Consider the following 24,165-nt stretch of genomic DNA (forward strand, 5'->3'; position numbering starts at 1 on the left):
CTTTTTAAGGGAATATTGGGGTTATATGTCTAAACTTCATATTTTTTACTTCCAGTTATCTTTTCCTGAATATTTATTTACTATTTTTAAAATATCATTAATAATTTTGATCGGGTAATCCATGTATATAGTACAACATTCAAAAGGTAAAAAAGAATACACTATGGTATCCCACTTCCCTATTTCCCTCTCCGGAGGAGAATTTTTCATGTATCTTTCCAGAGATATGTTATGCCCATATGCATACATGCATGTGTGTGTATCTTTTTTTCTCCCCAAAGGACAGTCTCTTTTCTACCTCATTTTTTTCCCTACTTCATAGTACACCTTGGCAATTGTTCTATATCAGATCAAAGAGAGCTGCCTCATTCTTTTAAGTAACTGAGAAGGACCTTAGAAAGCACCTAATCTGAGTTACCCATTTTTTAAAGGAAAAATTTGAATCCTAAGGACATTAAGTAAATAACTGGTTAGGTTTCTGTTTTGGAATAAACTGGCTCTGCATTGATATATAGGTGACTTTTTTCTTTTTTTTTTGGATAAGTTTTGTTTGCAAAGCAGGTTAAGTTTATAGCAAAATTGATTGGAAGATACAGAGAGTCCCTCCTAAATGCACACATGCATAGCCTCTCTCATTATCAACATCCCCCACCAGAGTGATCCATTTGTTACGGTTGACAGACCTGCATTGACAAGTCATTAAGCCTGTGGCTTACGGTTTGCTACTGGTGTAGTACATTCTATGGGTTTTAACAAATGTATAATGAAGGGCGTCTGGGTAGCTCAGTTGGTTAAGCATCCACCTGTTGGTTTTGGCTCAGGTCATGACCTCAGGATTGTGAGATCTAGTCCTGTATCAGGCTCCATACTCAGCAGAGACTCTGCTTCCCCTCTCCCTCTCCCGATGCCCCTCCCCCTTCTTCTTCTTCTTCTTCTTCCTCTTCTTCTTCTTCTTCTTCTTCTTCTTCTTCTTCTTCTTCTTCTTCTTCTTCTTCTTTTCTCTCTCTCTCTCTCTCTCTCTCAAATAAATATTTTTTAAAAAAACCAAACGTATAATGATGTGTATCCAACAGCATAGTATCCTACTGAGAAGTTACATTGCCCTAAAAATTCTCTCTGTTCTGCCTATTCATCCCTCCTTCCCTGCCAATTCCTGGCAACCATTGGTCTCTTTTTTTTTTTTTAAGATTTTTTTTTTTTTTAATTTATTCAGAGAGACAGAGAGAGAGAGGCAGAGTCAGGCGGAGGGAGAAGCAGGCTCCACACAGGGAGCCCGACGTGGGACTCGATTCTGGGTCTCCAGGATCAGGCCCTGGGCCGAAGGCGGCGCTAAACTGCTGAGCCACCCGGGCTGCCCACCATTGGTCTTTGTACTGTCTCCATAGTGTGCCTTTTCCTGAATGCCATGTAGTTGGAATCATACAGTATGTAACATTTTCAGATTACTTCTTTCATTTAATAATTTGCATTTAAGTTCCCCTCTGTGTCTTTTCATGGTGTGGACATCTCAGTTCTTCTTAGCACTCAATAGTACTTCATTGTTTGGATGTACCACCGTTGATTTATACGCTCAGCTACTAACAGACATCTTGATTGTTTCCACGTTTTGTCAGTTTTGTCAATTATCTCTGAAGCTGCTCTAAACATCTGTGTGCAAGTTTTTGTGTGGACATTAATTTCCAGGTCTTTTGAGTAAATACCAATGAATGTGATTGCTGGACTGTACAGTACAAGTATGTTTAGTTCTCTAATAAACTGCCAAATTGTCTTCCAAAGTAGCTGTACCGTTTTTGCATTACTACCAGCAGTGAACAAGAGTTCCTCTTGCTCCACATCCTCATCAGCATTTGATGTTGTCAGTGTTTGGGATTTTGGCCTTTCTAATAGGTGTATGTATAGTGGTTTCTCATTTTAATTCGTATTTCTCTGATGACAAGGATGTGGGACATCTTTTCATATGCTTATTTGCCATCTGTACATCTTCTTTGATGAGGCATCTATTAGGTCTTTGGCCCATTTTTTAATTGGTTGGTTTGTTTTCTTATTGTTGGATTTAAGAATTCTTCATATATTGTGGATAACAGTCCTTTATCTGATGTCTTTTGCAGATATTTCCTCCTAGTCTGTGGCTTGTCTTTTCATTCTCTTGTGATATTTGGTGGATTTTGGGGGGGGGGGGTTAAACTAATCTCTGCCCCCAACATAGGACTCCAACTCAACCCCAAGATCAAGAGTCACATGCTCTACCAACTCAGCCCACCAGGCACCCTTGAGACATGTTTTTTAAAATATTTTTTTAATCAGACCTTTTATTTTTTACTTGGATCTTGGTCCATCTTTGGGTTTATGGTTTTTACCATTCTTACACTTCAGATGTTTACATGTTTAGATGTTTCTGGAAATACTTTATGTAGGTGGTAAAATGATTCTTAGAACCATTTTAAGCATCCATACTTCTGACAATACCTCTGTGACATTTGATAAGGTGGAGTCCAACCATTTTGATATACTTTGTTTATATTGCATGTTTTATTTGGTTTGAAATAACTAAATTTAATTTTTTTTTCTTTTTCCCTTTGTAAAGACCTTTAAATGTTAGGCTTTTAAATCTGCTGTTCAGATCATAAGATCATTGTTCTATCTCTTTACTTTCAACTGCTGTGTCTAGCTCCTCCTTTCTTTTACTTAGGTTTTTGTTTTTTATTTTGTGGTTTGGGGGGGGTTGCTGTTTGTTTGTTTTAATCTCTTATATATGTTTGAGCATGGGCTCTTTCCCCCTCACCCCTAATGTGTTACTTTTTAAAATGGAACAACAGAGGCCTTCATTTCTTGTGTGCTTGACAATTATAATTTATTTCCCTTTCTCATGCACAAATGCATTACCACAGGGAGTTTCATAATTTAAATCCATTGACATGAGACCACATGATATACCATTTGGCCCATGCAATAAAGAGAAGCAACATTTTTTTCATATAATCATGTTTGTGTAAATTATGTTATGCATTGGTAGGTGAGTTATGATCGGTAACATGGTTATTATTACATATGGTGGTAAGGATTCTGTGAGGGAGTTTTCATATTTCTTTTCTCTCTTTCTTTTCTACCCTTAAACATATATACTCTTCTTTGCACTGTAGCCATATAGCAATCCTGTCGGATAAAAACAACTATTTAATTTTGCTGGTACACTGCAAAGAGCTGAAACATATTTTGTGTTTTATATATATGTCATGTTAGTGTGTATGTTTGTGTCCTGTGTAATTTTAGATGTAGACCCTTTGCAGCCATTTGCTTGAGGATGTGGTTTAATGAATTTAATTGGTACAATGGAACACACCAAAAGTCTGCAGCAGAAAATCAAAACTAGTTTTAACCATTTGGTTTCAGAATAGCTAGTCAGGAAAGCTTCTTCTCAAGGATCTTTGTGTGGGTAAGGACCTTTCAGGATCAGTGAATTTCTGCTCCTCAGTGGAACAGTAGAGTGTACTAGGGAAATCTGATGGGCTTTTGATCATCTTGGATGAAAACAAAGAAGACTGTTTTCATTTCTTGTCTCTCATTGCAGGGCATTTGTCGATAACTTAGTTTAACCTACAAGTCCCTGTTGGTGTATCCATTTACTAAACTGAAAGATGGAGAGATGGGCACTAGAAGACAAAGTTGCTTCTGATTCATCTCTTGATATTAAATGTATGCTGATGGTTAGACACACCAATTAATTTTTAAAGACTTTCAGGGGAGGATAACTATTCTTCAGTTCTCTTGCTTGGATGAATTGAGTAAAATGATATCTTTAGTTATAAGAGGAGATCTATAATTCCTTGTTCTCTTAAATCATTCATATACATGTCAGCCACCACTACACCAAAAAGTTATCTTTTCTTTTGCTTAGAGATGAAGATGACATCAATGATGTGACTTCCATGGCAGGAGTCAACCTCAGTGAAGAAAATGCCTGCATCTTAGCAACAAATTCTGAATTGGTTGGCACACTTGTACAATCATGTAAAGATGAACCATTTCTTTTCATTGGAGCTCTGCAAAAGAGAATTTTAGACATTGGTAAGTGCAGACTTAAGATTATTGACCTAAGAGGACGGTCTGTTCCAGGGAAAGTGTTATCAAAAGAGGCAGCCTGAGTTGGTTTTCCTGAAACTCTGGGGCTTAAATAAGGCTCTGGAAATAATTGGGATTTCATGGGTATTACAGAAAGAAGTATTTCATTTTAAAAACTATTAACATAACAAATCATAACTTATGGTTTCTGGTTTAGATAATAGAAGTTAATATTTTACTTATATTTCTTAGTGGGAGAAAGATGTATATATTTTTCATGCAATGTATATATGATATACTATTTTTTTCTGTCCTGTTCCTTTCTTGGTTGGACTACACATATTTGTATACGTTAAAAATTCATGTTTATGAATTCTAGAAACTGCCAAGTACTATGAAATATAGAAATAGTCCCTTTTTACCTTCTCTCAACTCTGAAATTCAAACTCATCCTTACCTTAAAAGAACTAAATTAAAATATCGGATTTCTCCCTAGGTCCCCAAGTAGTTACTCAGTAGCTGCAGTATGTAGAAGGAAATGGGAGAGTATACTCCAGTTTTGTTCTGGAACCATACAGCTTTTTTGTTGTTATTTAATACCAAACTTGCAGTAACATGAAAGACTACATTCTTCCCCGATTGACTGAAAAACAAGACAGTTTGAAGAAAGATTATTGCATGTAAATGATCTAATTTCATGGTCCTAACCCTGGGACTTCTTGGAGTACCTTCTTCATCACTCATATCAAATTTGGGAGGTCAATACTTGTGACCTTTGAGTATACTTTAGTAAGGATCTTTATATTTTATATTGAAGCCCTATCTCAAAAATGTGAAGGTTTCTGATTTCTGATTTACACCCATAGTATTTTTAAGGACTACAAAGTATATTACTATTACATATTTGAAATCTGTTTCACAAAATAATAAAATGTTTGAGCTCCTACTATGTACTATACAGATTATCATTTTTTTCCTTTAAGATTTATTTATTTATTCATGAGAGACACAGAGAGAGAGACAGAGGCACAGGCAGAGGGAGAAGCAGGCTTCTCTCAGGAGCCCAAAGAGAGAGAGAGAGAGGCGGAGGCACAGGCAGAGGGAGAAGCAGGTTTCTCGCAGGGAGCCCCATGCGGGACTTGATCCCGGATCCAGGGATCATGCCCTGAGCCGAAGGCAGACGCCCAACCGCTGAGCCACCCAGGCATCCTTTTTTTTTTCCTTTTCTTTTTTTTTTTTTAATTTTTTATTTATTTATAATAGTCACAGAGAGAGAGAGAGGCAGAGACACAGGCAGAGGGAGAAGCAGGCTCCATGCACCAGGAGCCCGACGTGGGATTCGATCCCAGGTCTCCAGGATCGCGCCCTGGGCCAAAGGCAGGCGCTAAACTGCTGCGCCACCCAGGGTTCCCTTTTTTTCCATTTCTGATGTAACTTGGGTATCTGTTACCGTTCTTTTTAAGATTTATTTATTTGAGAGCACATGCAAGTGAGAGTGTGTGGAGAGGGTCAGAGAGAGAATCTCAAGCCGACTGTACTGAGACCAACAATGGGGCTTGAGATCATGACCTGACCCAAAATCGGTTGTTGGACAGTCAACGGACAGAGCCACCCAGGAGTCCCTCTGTTATCTTTCTCTTTTTTTTATGAAAAACTAAAATTTACAAGCAGTCCAAAAGAATAGGAATTCAGAGGAGCTGATGATAAAATATTTGCTGTTTGTTTGCATTTTGTTTGACTTTTCTCCCAGCCCTTCCCTCTTCACTCCTTTGCCTTCTTTCCTCCATCTCTCTCTTATTCTCTTTCAGTTTCTTCTTTGCATATGTATTGTGTACTATACAGGAGCCAATTCCTTAATTTTGGTACAAGCATGATACTTTCCTGTGATGGTTTGAAAAACTCCTGGTATTGACTCAATGTAACCATATAATTATCTAGAGTTTTGGTAGAGTAGAAGTAGATACTTAACTTTTTATCAGTTCCCAACCCCCTGACAAATTTTATTTCTAGCTTGACTTAAACTTTGTTTCTATGATAGGAAAGTTTTTAGCACTAAAAGAACAGTCTGATCATTTAGGACAGGGATGGGCAACTTTTTTCTACAAAGGGCCAGATAGTAAAGATTTACCACTTTGTGGATCATGTGGTTTGTGTCATTACTGCTCAACTCCATTATACTGCAAAGGCAGCCATAGAGAATACATAAACGAATAGGCAAGACTGTATTCCTATCAAACTTTATACATAAAAAGAGACCAAATTTAGTTTGCCAACCTCTGCTTTCAAGGAGGATTCTGGGTGTAACTACTTGGTGTTTTCAGTCCTTAATAATTAAGCACAAATTTATCATTTAATATAATGGAAAATTGCAAAACTTCCTCTGAATTACCTGTGCTTTTTAAAAAACAAACTATAGAGTGAATAGAGTTAAGTATTTCTAAGAATGTTTTCCATTTATAGTAAAATTTCATCTTTACAGAACAGCTCAGAACCAGGACTATTCCTTAATAACAGAAACTATAAATTAACCCGAAGAAATCTGGGGCAAAAATTTTTCTATTTGAATAATATTGGTGGGGATCCCTGGGTGGCTCAGCAGTTTAGTGCCTGACATTGGCTCAGGGGATGATCCTGGAGTCCCAGGATCGAGTCCCGCATCGGGCTCCCTGCATGGAGTCTGCTTCTCCCTCTGCCTGTGTTGTGTCTCTGCCTCTCTCTCTCTCTCTGTCTCGAATGAATGAATGAATGAATGAATGAATGAATGAATGAATAAGTAAACAAATAAATTCTCTCATGAATAAATAAATAAATAACTTGTAAAAATCTTTGAATAATATTGGAGAATAAATATGCCAGTGTTCTTCCTTTTTTGCTAATTACCTAAATTAAATTACACAGACGTTTTATAAAATCACATAACAAGCTCAAAAGCGCCAACTAGATTTTATTCATCAGTTGACTTGACTTATAGTGGCCTTCCTCTATCCAGACAGGTCTCTCTTTTCAAGGGAGTTTGCAGCTTTGGGAGGGATGCACGAGGAAGAGTGGGAGAGGAAGGGGACTTCATGTTGGCAGCCAGATCGACTGAATCCACCCTGCTGATCAGTGCAGTGACAGGTGTCACAGCCAGATAGCCCTCACATCCTATAGCCTACACTTTGAAGTTTATCATTCATTATGGAATAATGTCAAAGAATGTATTTAAGATTTGTGGGCTTATAATTAAAGCTTATTTTTGCTATACTGATTCCATTTTGATGAGTATATGAGTATGTTTCAGATGAGAGTGCAAAAGCAAATTGATATGTTTGTTTAAAATAAGTACAATAGTACTATTAAAAATCTCATTTAAATTAGATGACACAATTCATTATATCTTTAGATTTAGGTCTCTGTTGATACAGGTGGTTTTACTGAGCTGAGGAATTACTATTTAAATACTGATAAGGTTGCTTTATAAATGAGCTCTGCCTTTGGGTATGTGGCCCAAGTTGTTTTCCTGAGTCTTTCTTCCTAGTTAACTGAAAGAAGAGTAGAAGTTTGGTTTATCTATGAAGGGAGATACAGTGAAATAGAATTTATTAAAATGAATGAGTGAAATGATGAAGCTTTGACCCCATTTCAACTTGTAAATTAATTACCAGGTCAATTTATCAGAACATGAGTTAGTGCAAAATAAGCATGATTGGTAATGGACAAAAGGAGTGTAGGCATGTCTTGTAGACAAGGCAGTAGCAGACCCACAGTCTCAATTCATTGAAATAAATGTCATAAATTGTTAACAGTGTCAAACAGGGCAAAATGTAATTTTCTATTTTTTTTTAATTACTAAAATTAACAGAATACGGCACTAATTTCTGCAGTTACCATTTTCCTCCCTGAACACTAGACTTGATTTGTGTTCTTATTAACTTTGTCCTATAAATGACCTTGCAAGGAGAATGATTCTAGAGGCTAAGTGAAACAATGTCTATATTTTCTGAGGCTTCAGGCTAGGTTTTATTAATGTAATGTCTAAGATCTTTGAAGTTGTGACTTTACCAGGAAAATCATAATCTCCAAACCTTTATTCATAATGGGTATGACTTCCAGGGGGAACAGAATACCTGCTGTGCTAATTATTTCAATTATCAGCCACTACTAAAACACGTAATGGATTTTCTCTGCTTCTACAGGTAAAAAGCATGACATTACAGAACTTAACTCTGATGCTGTGAACTTGATCTCCCATGCAACACAGGAGCGATTACGAGGCCTTCTAGAAAAACTGACTACAATTGCTCAGCATCGAATGACAACTTACAAGGTAAAGGAAATCGTTAAAGAAGTACAAACTCTTTCTTCTTTGTCATGTTAAAGGTAGTTTTTTGGTATGGATGCATATTTGAAGTATATGTTTAAAGAAAATGGTTGAGACATAGTCCATATTGGTAGACAAGAGTTTCACTCCTAATTTGCCTGATTTAGATATGCTTACATGACAAAATTAACATAGAGTTTAAAATTGTACCCAAAGGTTCTGTGTCAGCGTAGATTGAAATACGCATCTGTTCTGCCTGAGACTTCTATAGCTTTTGATTGGGAAGGAGAATATATTAGAATAGAATGTTGGATAGCTTTGTTCTCTTCAGTGCTCTGTACTCTGCTAGCATTGTTGTCCTTTTTAATAAATTAAATAATTGTATTGAGTGCTAATGGTCGGGCTGCTCACTATCATTATTGGCTGCTTTTTAAACAAATTAAATGCAAGGATAGCCTGTCTTGTCTCTAGTAGTATGAACCAAATCACTTGCCATCATTAAGATGAAAGCACTTGATTTATCTGTATTATGGTTTTAGTGGAGAGCGAATTTATTAGGTGATGAAAAAGAAAAAGATAACCTTTTCCCCCTATACCAAGAAATGTTGATAGCTAGATCAAATATTGTGCAGTGTGGTATGTGGATAACCTTATAAGGTTTTGAGTTTGTGAGAGTGGTCATTGTCACGATGTCCTAGCCATAGGTTAAAAGGAACTCAGGGAAATAGCAGCTACTGTATCACTCATAAGTTCCCTGGAGGAATCATTCTATTTTCTCTCCTTTCTGCTTTATTTTGAACTTTGGAAGAACTATTGATAGTTGCTTATAGGTCTTCGCTTGTATAAATCTTCATAAGAATATGCAGGACCAACTTAAATGAGTGATCATCAGGAGAAAAAGCTATGGGGGAGAAACAGTATCAATAGTTCTTTTTGTGTGTTTTCAGAAAGAGTCCATTTCTTCTAGGTCCTGTTTTGTTAGCATACAGTTGTTTATAGTGTTTTCTTCAAAAATCTTTTTATTTCTGTAAGATCAGCAGTAATGATCCCACTTTCATTTTTTACTTCAGTTCCTTAAAGTATAAAAGTAGGTTACTGATTTGAGATCTTCCTTTTTTAATGTAAGCATTTACTGCTATAAATTTCCCTCTGAGCACTGCTTTCACTGCATTCTGTAAGTTTTGGTACATGTGTTTTTCTTTTCATTTATTTCTAAGTATTTTCTAATTTCCTTTGAGATTTCTTTGATCCTTTGGTTGTTTGAAAGTATGTTGTTTAGTTTCCACATATTTGTGAAATTTCCAATTTCTCTTTTATTGTTGATTTCTAGCTTCATTCCATATGGGCAGAGTAGATTCTTTTGTGATTTGATCAATTTAAATGTATATAGGCTTGTTTTGTGGCCTAATGTATGATCTCAGAGAATGTTCAGCCGGCGTTGGTGGTATAGTGGTGAGCATAGCTGCCTTTCAGAGAATGTTCAACGTACACTTAAGCAGAATGTGTATTCTGCTATTGTTAACTGGAATAAAAGTTCATAAAAGTCTGGTAGATCTAGTTGGGTTATAATGTTAGGTCCTCTATTTCCTTCTTGATCTGTCTAGAAGAGATATTGAAGACATTTGAACTGTTGTTGTAGAACTATTTCTCTTTTTAGTTCTCTCAATGTTCACTTCATATGTTTGGGGGTGCTATTGTCTGGTATGTATATCTTCCTGGTGAATTGACTCTTGTCAATATATCATGCCCTTGCTTATCTCTCTATCTCTTTTAAAGATTTATTTCTTTAAGAGATAGAGAGTGTATGCCAGTGTCAGAGGAAAAGCAGAGGGAAGGAGAAGGAAACAATCTCAAGCAGACTTTCCGCTTAGCACAGAGCCCACCACAGGGCTCCATTACATGACCCTGAGATCATGACTGGAGTGGTAATCAAGAGTTGGACACTTAACCAACTAAGCTACCCAGGCGCCCTTGTGTATCTCTATCTCTTTTAACAATTTGACTTAAAGTTTATTTTACCTGATATTAATGTAGCCATTTCTATTTTCCTTGATTATTTGCATGAAATTTTTTTTCTATCCTTCACTTCCAGTTTATTCATGACTTTTCATCCAAAGTGAATCTCTTGTAGACTTGTAGTTGATCAAGTCTTTTATGCATTCTGTTAGTCTCTACCTTTTGAGTGGGCAGTTTAATCCATTTACATGTAAAGTGATTATTGATAAGGGGAAAGTGCTATTTCACCATTTTTCTATATGCTTTGTAGCTTTTCTCCCCCCCTCCCCCCACTTCTGTTATTACTGCCTTTTTGGTTTCATTTTTATTGTTGTTACGTACTATTTGGGTCCCCTTCTCATTTCCTTTTGTGTATACTTTTTTAGATATTTTATTGGTGGTTACTTTGGGGATCACAATTAACATCCTAAATTTGTAATAATCTAGTTTGACTCAAAATCAGTTTGCCTTCAGTATTGGGATGTGGGGAAATTTTTTTTTTAACTTTTTACTGTAACTTTTTAAAAGTCTTTAAAATTTTTCAAACCTGAATTCTCCCCTATTTCTACCTCAATTGCCATGTATTTTCAAAGATAAATGAGTGAACTTTTATTTACAATGGGCAGTTTCTATGTAAAATGTAACTGTACAATTTAGTATGAAAGAGAATTTTTCCAAGTAGGGTTTACTATTATGAGTGTCATCCAAATCTCAGATGGAATTCTTCTGTTGTATATCAATAGCATATGTTCTAAGGATTTAGTTGCCCTAGGCAAAATGATACATAGTATCTACCCCACCTGGAACCTCAGTAACTTAACTTAAAAGCTAACACTTCCTTAACTTTTTTGTCTGTACACTGCCTATCTTGATTGATTTTCCCCAGTCTGCCTTTCCCCACTCATTCCTTAATACAGTTAATACCACTGTCTGAATTTGTAGCTACATTATTATCCTTCTTTAAACAAATAAATAATCATTTAGTTATATTTGGATATAGTTCAAAATTATACTTATTTTGTAGGCTTTGATATTATAATAATCATTGTGTCACAAATTTAGCCCTGTCCTTATATTTCAGTTCATCCCTGATAGGATTTATTTTTGTCTGTACAGTGTGGGAAATTTTACCCCATGAATTTCACAAAAGCGAGCTTACTTTTATTAAAAGCAAAATTCCATCATCTCTTTCCATTTGACATCCATTTACTTTTGGTAATCTTTCACATGTTTATATATAATTATCTAATTAATCATAGTCCATAAACTGAGATTTAAGTAAAGAAGTAGAAAGTGACACGTGTGATACAAAGCTTTTGATCTAGTGCCAGGTGTTTTCCCACTGAAGGTATATTACAGTCTTCTTCTGTACACCAGTAGCTATAGAGAAGCTTCAGTGTTTCTTTTTTCTTTTTAAGATTGCTTTATTTTAGAGAGAGAGCATGTACTTACACACACATGCATGCAAGCTGGCAGGTGAAAGGGATAAAGAGAGAGAGAATCCTCAAGCAGACTCCCCGCTGAGTGTGGAACCTCTCTCGGGGCTCAATCCCAGGACCCTGAGATCATGACCTGAGCCAAAATCAAGAGACAGGTGCTCAACTGACTGAGCAACCCAGGTGTCCCGTCAGTGTTTTCTAGTTGAAAGGGGCTGTAATGCTTTCTTTAGATGGGATTTGCTTGATTTGCTTTGTTATCATTTGGTCTGACTCCTTACATTTTCATTGTTAAACCACTCTATTTAGTGGTGCATAAAGACTTCAGTTAGGCCAGCTTGGTAGAGAGGAAACAATGTTTTAAGATTGGAGTTACTGTTTAAATAAGGTTGGAGAATCAATAGGAATAGGGGAGGCACTCATTTGTTTAATGTCTGTAAAAATAAAGGAAAGATGCATTAAGCCAGATACATTTGTATCCCAAGTTGGGAGAAGAAGCGATTTTAGCACAGGGATGAGATTGGGTTAAATTTTAGAAAGTCTGTGCCCCTTTTTAATTTAGTATTTGTTGTCCTTTTAAAATTAAATTCTGTCAGTAAACTATCTCCAGAGTATCTGAGCACAAAAATGGTAGAGATGAAGTATTTAAGAAACCACTGGTTATTATGTTTATGCCTCATGGTTGGTCTATAATGTATTCCATATTCTATCATATTATTTAACTTTAAAAGCATCTGAGAATTCATTTTGTATTAAACATGAACTAAAATAAGTAGCACTAATACATCCTTGTTCGTTATACTACGTAATACTCTTTTGATCTAGTTAAATACCAACAATAAAAATTTAATTTAGAAGGAATCTCGGGCATATGAAATCTCTTGGTCCCAGTTAATTGAATCAGCCATAAGCATGGGATAAAACAAAGATGGGATTGGTGCTGTACCTATGGTTTCTAAGCCAGGCACTGACTATTGGACTAAATGTTTAAAAACATTTCAGTTTTCCTATTATACAGTCTCCCCTAGTCTCCATCCCATAGCTTGAATGTCTGAATTACTTAGATGACTAGATGGCAGGATGTCTTAAATGCTGATTGGGAAGATTGCCCACCACTAACCCCTCATCTTATGTGTATTAGAGAGTAAAGATAGGTAGTCATATCAGATGAAGAAAATTACAAAATATTTAGATCGGAAAGCACTGTCTTACACTCTAGAATATCAGAATAAATGACACTAAATTTTATCATTTTATGAAGCGACTTAAGACAAAAATACTTCATTATGGCTTTCATTTTTAAGTTGTATATACACTTAATTTCTTTGACTATAATTTCTACTCAAGTTCATAGCTTAAAGGAATCCTCAAAACAAGGCTTAGGATTTCAAATGTTTGCTATTTTATCTTATATTGCGTTTTGATTAAAGATGTACTCACTTGTCAAGGTTAGACCAACACAATAATGGAAACAAGGTTGATAACTTTGATCTTTGGTCAGTTTTTTAGTGAAGTGATTAGTTTTGGGGTTTTGGTTTTGTCTTTCACGGACCTAAGATTTAATTAATCATACTAAGGTCTGCAGAGATGGACAATAATTTAACTGAAAAGATTTAGACTATAGATACATGGTACACTTTCTTGCTTTCTATTTGCTATTGTTAGGATCTACTTGGCTTCTCTTTTTTCCCCTCTGAATGAGGCCTACTAGGAAAGCTCTGAAATTTAAATGCTTAATCACCTCTCAACTTTTAAGGATGACTAAGGTTCTTTTTTGTTTGTGTCATCAGAAATACCAATAACCTTCTGAAAATTTAGCCCTCTATGTACATGGGTATTGTTGTTAGCTGATTTATAATACCTAATGTAGAATGTATTTAATCCTAGGATCATTGTAACACTTTCTTTTTTTCTTTTTTTCCAGGCAAGTGAAAATTACATCCTGTCTAGTGATACCAGATCACAACTCAAGTTTCTCGAAAAGCTAGATCAATTGGAAAAACAGAGAAAGGATTTAGAAGAAAGAGAAATGTTACTTAGGGTAGCCAAGGTAAGAGCCTATGTGATTTATGATTGACCATGACCTGGCAAGGAGGTTAGAATTGGCTTTATTATTGGCCAACTGTCCTGTTTTTATTAGGCTTTTAGATTTCTCTGAAGGACTTCTTTAAATGAAATTATTAATAAAATCTCTCACAGCCAGAATGATGTGAATTTCAGTAATTATTTTAAGAGGTATAATCTTTTGTCTCCTCATTATCAGTTCCTGTGTGTCTAGGATCATACTTACTACCCCCAACTAAAAATTGTTTGTTTAAAGATTTATTTATTTGAGGGGGGGTGGGCAGAGGAAGAGAGAGAGAGAGAATTTCAAGCAGTCTCCCTGCCCAGCATGGAGCCCCAGGCAGGGCTTGATCTCGAGACCCTGAGATCATAATCTGAGCTGAAATCAAGAGTCTGGACACTTAACTGACTGAGCCACCCAGGCACCCCCCAAGTAAGAATGTTTTTTAAAATGTTCAAGGTCTTTTTAAGGATATAATTTCATAGGTGCCAAGTTGAATTGGAGAGAGGAAAGTTTGGAAATTTATGGGTAAAATTAGGATTAATAGGATTATATGGAACAAAAATCTTCCCAGAATGGGCAGAAATGGGTTAGAGAATAAAAGAACAGGTAAAAAAAAAAAAAAGTATTTATCTTATAAATATATATAATATTTTTATTTTTTCTCCTTTATTGGAACATTTTCCTGGACTGTTAGTGCTAGATGAAAGGAAAACTAGTTTTACAGTGATTTGCCTCCTGTTGCTTCACATTTCTCTGTACGCATAGTCCTAAAGGTTGGGCACTAGACTGATTTTTTTTGTTTTAAACACTTTAGTTTTAATTTGTAGTGTTATTGGCAGCCTCCCCGTTTAGAGTATTTCACATACTAATCACTTTTTTAAAAATTAATTTAATTTGAAGTACTTCATACTTACAGGAAAGTTGTCAGAACTATACGAAGGATCCTCATCTCCTTTTCTCAGATGCCCCCATTTTAAACACATACTGCATTTTCTCCATCTCCACCTTTTCTATACACACATGCACACACACCCCTTATCATTATTCTCTTTCATCTCTGTGTCTTTCTTTCTTTCTTTCTTTCTTTCTTTCTTTCTTTCTTTCTTTCTTTCTTTCTTTCTTTCAGATTTAATTTATTTATTCATGAGAGACACAGAGAGAGAGAGACAGAGGCAGAGACACAGGCAGAGGGAGAAGCAGGCTCCATGCAGGGAGCCCGACGTGGGACTCAATCCCAGGCTGAAGGTGGCGCTAAACCACTGAGCCGCCCGGGCTACCCCTTTCTTTCTATTCCAAGGTTTTTTTTTGTATATTTACAAGTTGTACAACTATCATCTCTAATTAGCCTTTCTCTGAACCTTTTGAAAGTAAGCTTCAGGGATCCCTGGGTGGCGCAGCGGTTTGGCGCTTGCCTTTGGCCCAGGGCGCGATCCTGGAGACCCGGGATCGAGTCCCGCGTCGGGCTCCCGGTGCATGGAGCCTGCTTCTCCCTCTGCCTGTGTCTCTGCCTCTCTCTCTCTCACTGCATGCCTATCATAAATAAAAAAAAAAAAAAAAAAAAAAAACACTTATAAAAAAAAAAAAAAAAAAGAAAGTAAGCTTCAGCCCTGAGGTCCATAACTTCTAAACGTTCTAGCATATATTTGTGAAAATAGGACATTCTGCTGTATAACCCAGTATAACACTGCCATGTAATCCACAAACCCCATTCAGATTTTACCAACTGTCTCCTCCCAGTCTCCTTTTCCTTCATGGTCCATTTTCCCATTCAACAATATGTGTTTCATTCAGTTGTCATCTCTTCAGGCTCCTTTAGTCAGATTTTATGACTTTCTCTTTGATGTCTTTGACAGATTTTAAGAGTACAGGCCTCACCATCTGTAGGGTGACTGATAATTCCTGGGTTCATCTGATAGTTCCTCATGACTTAGGCTATGAATTCTTAGCAGGAATAGATACATTCTTCTCAGCTAATCCTGTTGTAAGACAACCTTGATCACCCAGTCATGTGGGTGCCTGCCAATTCTCTCCATTTCAAATTTGCCATTTTCCCTTTTATAATCAGCTTTTCATAGGAAGGTATTTCAAGATTATACCAATATCTCCCTCCTCACCAAACCCGCACCTATCAACTTTAGTGCCCATAGATGATATCTACCTGAATCAGCTACCTCTATGATGGGCACTACTTATAAATATAAAAGGTGATTTTTTAATTTTCATCATCTTTTAGATTTACTAGCATTCTATGTGGAAGAGCTTTTCTTTCTCTTTTATTCATTCATAATAAAATGGCCTTGGATTTCTATTTGATTCAATAGATTATAATCCATTACTATCATTATTTATTTTGATACTCAAATTCCTCCTGAGTGGGAGACTCTTCCAGCTGGCACATCTGTCTATTACTCATGTTGCCATCATTCACTGAACTTACTCTTACTTTTGGCACAATTTATTCCAGGCCCAGCTTTTGCTTGTCTTTCCTCAGCCCTGGAATCAGCCATTTCTACAAAGAATCCTGCATCTTTTTAGTTGAGAATGTTATCCGGAAACCCAAGAATAGAATGTACAGTGTGCTCATTGCTACATGTAGACCCTCTCAAATGGTGGACAGATCTGGGAGATAAATTTATGGTGTATGTATATTACACATGTAGTGTATATATTCTAAAACCATAAGTTTATATAGATACCTCTGACTCTAGTATCTTAGGGCTTTGTCTAGCCTAAATCTGTGTTTATAAATACTTTTTCCACAGTCAGAAACCTGACTCTCATTATCCTTGATATATTTACTTATGTCTTCAATTTACTTATTTGCTCAGTCTAACTAATCTCCAAACAGCCATGCTGGCTGCCTCCTCTGTTTGCTACCACTGTTTCCCCTGCCCTCATTTCAATGCCCAGGTAATTGGCAGTAATGCCCACCAGCCCATGCTTTGGTCAGTCTCTCTAGCCTTTCATCATCTGGCATTCTTGGCCACTGATCTATACCCTCATGTGCTCCAACCCCCCACAAGGATGTCGTGCACCACAACCTTATCACTCTGCTGCTTCTCAATGGCCCACAATCTCAGACCTCACACTCACCCCTCTTGCACTGGGAAGAACAGCTGGGATAGGAAGATGCTCTTCCTTGACCCGTCAAGTATTTTGTAAACAAGCACACAGCCAGTGTAATGAAGTGGTTTATTGGTATTTTATTTCCAATTACTATGCTGCAAACAAGATCATAAATTATTAAATACTTGTTTACTTATTATTGGATATAATATTTTATACTCTCACTCTCTCTTGGTTTTTCTTTCTTTTTTTTTTTTTTTAATTTATTTATTTATTTATTTGTAGCACACAAGCAGGGGGAGGGGAAGAGGGGGAGAGAAAGAGAGACTCACAAGCAGATGTGCTGAGGGAGGAGCTCACTCAGGGCTTGATCTCACAACCCTGAGATCATATTGGTTTTTCTTTCTTTACCAGACTTCTAAATATTAGAGTATCCAGGCCCAGTCCTAGGGCTTCTTCTCTGCTTCTGTCTTAAATTTATATTTCCAACTCAGTCTACCTTGTGGAACTCTGGACTTGATATAGCTAACTGCCTACTAAGTCTCCATATGGTTGGCCAATAGGCATCTCAAATATAATGTGTCCAAAAGAATTTCTGATTTTCCTCCCCCCATAATACCTTTTACTCTCAATAGGTTTTCCTAACTTAGTAAGTGACACTATTATTTGCCCAGATGTTCAAGCCGGGAAATCCTAGGAGTCCTCTCCTCTCCCTACATGCAGTTCACTTCCTGTTGTGTTTCCCAAGTGTATTAATCATCTTCTGTTCATCACCGTTGTCACCACTCTGGTCTAAATCATCTTTCAGTGGACTTTTAATAAAATGTCTCCTAACTGATCTTTTCCTTCTACAATCTATTTTTCATACTGTTGTCAAAATAATGTTTTCATAACAAATCATGCGTATCTGTTACTTGAAAGCCTTTAGTGACTTTCTCTTACACTTAAAATAAAATCCAAATTTCTTACCAGATTTTAAAAGATACCTCTCATATCCCTCCCTTCTTTACTTGCTCTGCTCCAGTCACACTGACCTTCTTTGGGGGTGCCAAGAGGGCATTGTAGACTGCTAATTAGGCATCTCAACCTTAAAGTTGAGTTCCCATGTCCTACATCTACTTTGGCCTTTTACTGCCTTAGAAAGTTGGCATTCTCATCTTTCTAATTGCTTAGGCCAGAATCCTAGGAAATCATCTATTCTCTTTACTTCACACCCTACATCCAATCCATAAATCTAGTTGGCTCTGCCTCCAAAATATATTTCAAACTAATCTCCTCTGCTATGACATTAGTTCAAGTTTCCCTCACCTTTTTCTAAAACCACAGTTGTTGTAGAGCAGTCTCCTAAGTTGTTCTGGAAGCCTGTGCTTCTGATCTCAGATCTCTACAGTGCTGCATCCACTGCATAGCAGCCAGAGTGATGGTTCTAAAGTGTGGTAGCAGTGGCATGTCACTCCTGTGCTCCAAGCCTTTTAGTGGCTTTTTAAAATTATAACTAGAATTAAACCCCAACTCCATATCTTGGCCTACATGGTCTCCAACGTTATCTCTTTCAACTTTTCTCTATGGCCCAGCCACTTAGGCCTTCCTTTTTTCCTCAGCTTTCCCAGGCTTGTTCCCATTTTAATGCTTTTGCAATAACTGTGCCTTTTGCTTATTCTTCCCCCAGAATTTTGCGTGGCTGCCTCCTTGTCATTCAGATCTCTACTCAAATGTCACTTCTCTCAGATGTCTTCTCTCCTGTCCTAGCAAAGAAGTACCCCACATACATTCCTTTCTATCACATTATCCAATTTTCTTAATAGTGCTTATCATTATGAGCAATTGTATTTATTTTTCCCCATCATAAATGTGTTACATATCACAACTGTGTTTCATTTTTATAAAATTTTTTGTTTTATTTTTTTCTCTTCTTAAAATATAAGTCACTCAAAAGCAGAGGCTTTGTCTTGTTATTTCATTTCTATATTTCCAGGCTCAGAATAGAGTCACACAGAGTAGAATTTATTTATGAATAATTAATAAAATATTGGTTGACTGATAAAAACTTGATACTCAAATGTGCCCATTTCATACTAGGCAAAAATCATACACTTACAAATATATAACATACATACACATTTTTAAATAAATACATATGTACATACTTATTATCCTTTTTTTTTTTTTTAAGATTTTATTTATTCATGAGAGACACAGAGAATCAGAGGTGGAGACACAGGCAGAGGAAGAAGTAGGCTCCAAGCAGAAAACCCAATGCAGGACTCGATCCTGGGACTCCAGGACCACACTCCGAGCCAAAGGCAGACACTCAACCGCCAAGCCACCCAGACTGGGTGACCCCTATTGTCCTATTATTATAAGTAGAATAATAAAGGAGTTTATTGTAGTTCGGGCTAAAGTTAAGTTGTTTTAGTAGATAGGAGACAAAATGAAGAAAAAAGTTACTGGCTTTTGGTAGCCTTATATAGGTAAACACTTAATATGTTTAAAATTACAAGGCATTCTTGGGGTGTGTGGGTGGCTCAAGTCCATTAGGTGGCTGCCTTTGGCTCAGGTCATGATCCTGGGGTCCTGGAATCAAGCCTCATTGAGCAGGGAGTCTGCTTCTCCCTCTCCTGCTGCCCCTCCCCTTCTGGCTTGTGCTCATTCTCTCTCTCAAATAAATAAATAAAATCTTTTTTTAAAATTACAAGGCACTTTTAAATCTAAATGGCTTCTTTCTTGTACTTCCCTTTAACAAAAGTACTGATACATCAGTAAAACATATCACATAACTTAGTAAATAAGAAAATATTTTAGCTTTTATTTTGCTAGCTATATTTAGTTAGCTGATGTTGCATTTCATAGAACAAATATTCAGCTTTATAAGGAGTTAGAAAACAGAATGAGAAAAAAGAATACTTCTGAGCATATTTCTCAGTGGACAGAAGTTCATAGTCTCAGAAATGAAGTCCCTTACCTTTTGCTTCATCATAGCATTGCATATAGAAGGTAGCTCTCTCCTTCTAGCAGTCCTGTAAGATTATTTATTTTTGAATGTTGAATTGAATCAATATGGAAAGCAATATTCAATAAAAATTTATTAGGCATTTACTTGTGCATAGTATTCAATTGAGTGCTATGGAGGACCCAAAGATGACAAGATAGTCTAATGAAAACGTTGGGAAGTATTTTCTATATAGTTTTTAAAAAATCATACTTTGAAGGAGATTGATTTGGTTCAAAGTCAGGTTCCTGGTATTATATTATCTATTTTTGTTTTTATTTTAATTCCAGTTAACATACAGTGTTATATCAAGTATACAATATAGTGATTCAACAATTTCATACATCACCCAGTGAGATCCTTGATTTTAATAGTCCTTGAAATGCCATGTTTTTCCAAAATGGCTTCACCTGAAGATGAGCCAGTGTTGATTGCTTTCCTTCATTTGAGCCAGCAATTATCCTTCTTTTCTTTCGCTTCATCTGTACCATCCATTTTTTAGTTTTTAGTGTTCTAACAAGAACAACGTCATGCCTCAACTGGACCTGACTGACATTGTTAGCATCATTTTCAGTATAAGCTTCCTCGGGGCTAGAACTGCAGCAGCCGGCCCAGATGATGAGAGGGAGGGGGCGTAAAGGAGGGAGTGCACCAGACTGGGTTGAGGCATTTTCCCCCGGAGCTAAGGTTTTCAATCACAAGAGAAAATTGTCATTTATTAAATATTTAACGGCAACTATGGTGTTTAGATGCTAGTAATTTCTATTAAAATTTTCTTTTCCTTTGATAGAGTCGTTCCAATAAAGAAGATCCAGAACAGCTGAGATTAAAGCAGAAAGCCAAAGAGGTAGGACTTTCAAGTTACCATGCTTGTCTTTGTGTTGGAGGGAAGGTTGGCAGCTCTCTCCTGGCAATTAGGTCAGGGTTTATTTTGCTGTTGCATACCATTTGCAGAAGCCTTGGGGAAAGACAGGAACTGCTGAAGGCAAGGGCAGTCCTTCAAATGAGGTCAATGAGTTATGTGCTCTCTTTTTAAAATTTATTTTCAAGGCTTAGGCCTGTCTAGAAATGGCTCTTTGTAAAACTACAGCAGTGTACTTGGAGGAATATAATGTGGGATTAAAAAAAAAAAAGAAAGAAAGAAACTTCTGAGATTTAGCATCTGGGACTGTACAATAGGCTACATTTTTCCAGGGTAATTGTTCGTTTTGTAAATCTGATACTGCTTATAATTCTTTGGCTGGGAGGTGGTACTGGGATTTAGTTTTAAATGGAAAACGCCTCTGGCTTTTAATTTTCTGGGCCCAGCAGTTTTCTGTTCTGGAATGGAGCCCTTGTTTCACACAGTTCATGTTTAGCTGCAGGGGTTTTAGTTTATAGCTTAGACTGGTTAAGCTTTTACTCCCAGAGGCCTCTGCATAGCAACTGTAGAAATCAACAAATAAGTTCATTTATGTCTGCAGCCTCCTCTCAGTAGCTGACTTTTTACATTTCCCAATATCCATTTCCTGACTTTTCTAGCCCCAGAGAAAAAAGCTCCACTAATTGGAGCTTATTTTAATTGAGCCTTAATATTGGATCTCACTGGAGTTGCCCCCAGAGCTGCTGAGAACAGAAGGAAATGAAAGTACCTAAGGTTGAAGATGTGGTGTGTGTTTGGGTGTGTGTGTGAAATTTTTCACTTGACCTACAGATTCTTTTCCCTGCTGAATAAATCATCAAGCCTGTTCACATTTCTGATTAAGGATCTGACAGCAGACGATAATAAAGACAATTGAGGTGTGAGACGTGTGATATGGAGCTGAAGAAATTGGTTTCTATAGTTACTTGACTGATTTCATGCAATTTTTAAGGATCTTTGTGCTAAATAAGAGTGATTTCCTGAGCAACCTTTTTCCTTAACTGTGCCTCTTGAACTATGAAATTTGTTGTTGCTTAACATTGCAGCACTCGGCTCCTAGGTGCCAGCAGCAGCAGGTTATTTATGAATGTTTTAAAGGCCCTTATTGTTTGGATTAATGTAGGAGCTGAGGCAAAACAAATGGAAATCTAGTAAGATTCTTCCAATCGATGTGGTGTGTTTTCACTAAAATAGAGAAGGAAAATGCATGAACTCTGGATGCAGAGGTTTCTGGATTGAGATCAGGAGAACTGGAAAGGAAGAACATTAGAAAGGATTGAAGCCAGAAACATTTCATTTCAACAACAGAACACTTCTCATACTCATTTCTTTTTCAGTGGAAAATTTATCTAAAGATATTATCTAAAAAATTAGTATGAGAACCTTACCAATTACTCTCTTTAAGAAAGCCTGGCTTCATAGGTTATTTGGGAATGGGCAACCTATTGTTGCTCTGAAGCACAGGCATTCCCCTTTTTTAAATTAAGGACTGATTAGATGCTTATCATACTTTCTTCCAATTCTACCTACTTTTGGGAAAATATATATCAGAAAGCTTGCCCTTTTATCTTTAAAAAAATTTTCCTGTCTATTCCTCTTTCATAAACATCTGGATTGATTAATTTTTCCTTCAGGTTTGTATAGAATGATTTTATTTGGTTGGTTTTTCATTTAATGTACTTAATTATTTCCTGAGGAATGAATAGGTGGACAGTATTTTTATTTTTTATATTTATTTTTATTTTTTGTGTAAATGTGTAAAAAAAAAAAAAAGGACCTCTCAATGAGAGCCGGTGGTAGCAAACTTGTTTATTACCCTTTTTGCACCTCCATTATTTCTTTTTCCTAGCAAGATTTAAAGGACTGTATTTCTCTCAAAAAAAAAAAAAAAATATATATATATATATTTTGAAAGTTTTCTACTTGCTTACTATCCTAAATCTTTGTTTAAAAAAAAAAAAAATCAAATACACTGGCTTCATTCCAAGAACAGAGACACTCTTTTAGTTGCAAATGTTTGAGGAAACTACAATATTGTCATTTTTGTCATTCCTCTGTCCCCTAGAGCTTTTAATAACTTTAATATTCCAAGGGTCTCTAATTTAGAATCAAACACACAGGGATACCATATTTTGGTTGCAAAAATCATTGACCTTATCTTCATATAGAGTTGATAGAGTTGAAGTGTTCTCTTGTATGGTAAGTTGTAAGGTTATCATTTGGGATATGCCAATTGTTATCACACTGGTATAAACTGTAAAGCTTTTGTTTCTATTGTTATTTGATATTTGGCTCTCTGGGCAGTTTTCTTTGTTCAATTGTGAAAATTAGCATGGATTTCTTTCAGTTGCTCTATTTGAAATTGGTTTACTTTCCTTTCCCAGGTAACTACCTACCTGAACTGGTCATAGGAAATAGATTAAAGAACAGCACTTTATGAGTGCAGAACTCCAAGGAAATCTTTAGAGAAGTTGTAGGCTTTATTGATCCTGGGAAATGTTTTAGCAGTGATGTTTGTCATATAAATATTAAATCTGAACTTGAGTCCCCATCATATACACTTTTATAATTCATGGTGGTTTCAACTCTTAAGGATTAAGAGTTTCAATCTTGATCATTTCTCTTGTGCGTTTTCTTCTAATACCATTTTAGTGTCTATTCATTTCTTCTTTGCATTCTGGGTATAACGACAAACTGTGTTTAATTAGGCAGGTGTTTATAAAGGTGGTTAATAATTTCTTTTCATCCTTCCTGTAGGCTTCTTGCGATTTTGTCATTCTTTATGGCACTTAAAAAAATAGGCTGCCTGTGGGATTTGCCTCCAGTCTAGTCTCAGTCCATTGAAGTAGCTCCGGCTACATACTGTTCTTATTGACCTGACAGGTTATCTGTCTATTTGAAAACCTTCTTGTTGTCTGGCTAAAGTGTCTTTGGGTATCTCTGTAATTCAGACATTTTAGTTTCAACTTTGGGGCAGTTCCCCCCCCCCCTTTTTTTTCTGTTTTTGCCTGAAAAAAAAATAAAAACAATAATATTATAAGCATTCTATTGTTAACTTTATATTTTAAATATTGATACTTTTAAATTCTGATTTTTAAAAATTTTCCTACTTTTCCAAAATGAAAGTACTGATGTTCCTCCATTTTTACCATTTATGAAAGGTTTAAAATAGATTACTAATTGCCAAATTCTAACTTCAAACAAGTAGGTACATCTTTGCTTAACGCAGCTGTAGACTTGTCGAAATATGTACCGCTTGTCCTAGATTACCATCTAGCCTTCGACGTTTTCTTTTCTTACCACATCATCCAGAATTCTGAGGGGCAAGCCACTGACCTTGTAGTTCATATA

At 36.4% G+C, this 24,165-nt stretch overlaps 1 protein-coding gene across 1 annotated transcript in view; it reads left to right on the forward strand.

Annotated features, from left to right (window-relative positions):
- The window catches only part of TAF4B (TATA-box binding protein associated factor 4b), a 126,472-nt gene that overhangs the window by 61,497 nt on the left and 40,810 nt on the right, over positions 1 to 24,165 (forward strand). The window contains exons 10-13 of the mRNA XM_077900318.1: positions 3,896 to 4,065; positions 8,235 to 8,365; positions 13,715 to 13,840; positions 20,704 to 20,760. Coding sequence (XP_077756444.1) covers positions 3,896 to 4,065; positions 8,235 to 8,365; positions 13,715 to 13,840; positions 20,704 to 20,760 — 484 coding nt within the window. The remainder of the gene's footprint in view (positions 1 to 3,895; positions 4,066 to 8,234; positions 8,366 to 13,714; positions 13,841 to 20,703; positions 20,761 to 24,165) is intronic.

Source organism: Canis aureus, chromosome 6 (genome assembly GCF_053574225.1).
Source record: "Canis aureus isolate CA01 chromosome 6, VMU_Caureus_v.1.0, whole genome shotgun sequence".
Lineage (NCBI taxonomy): Eukaryota > Metazoa > Chordata > Mammalia > Carnivora > Canidae > Canis > Canis aureus.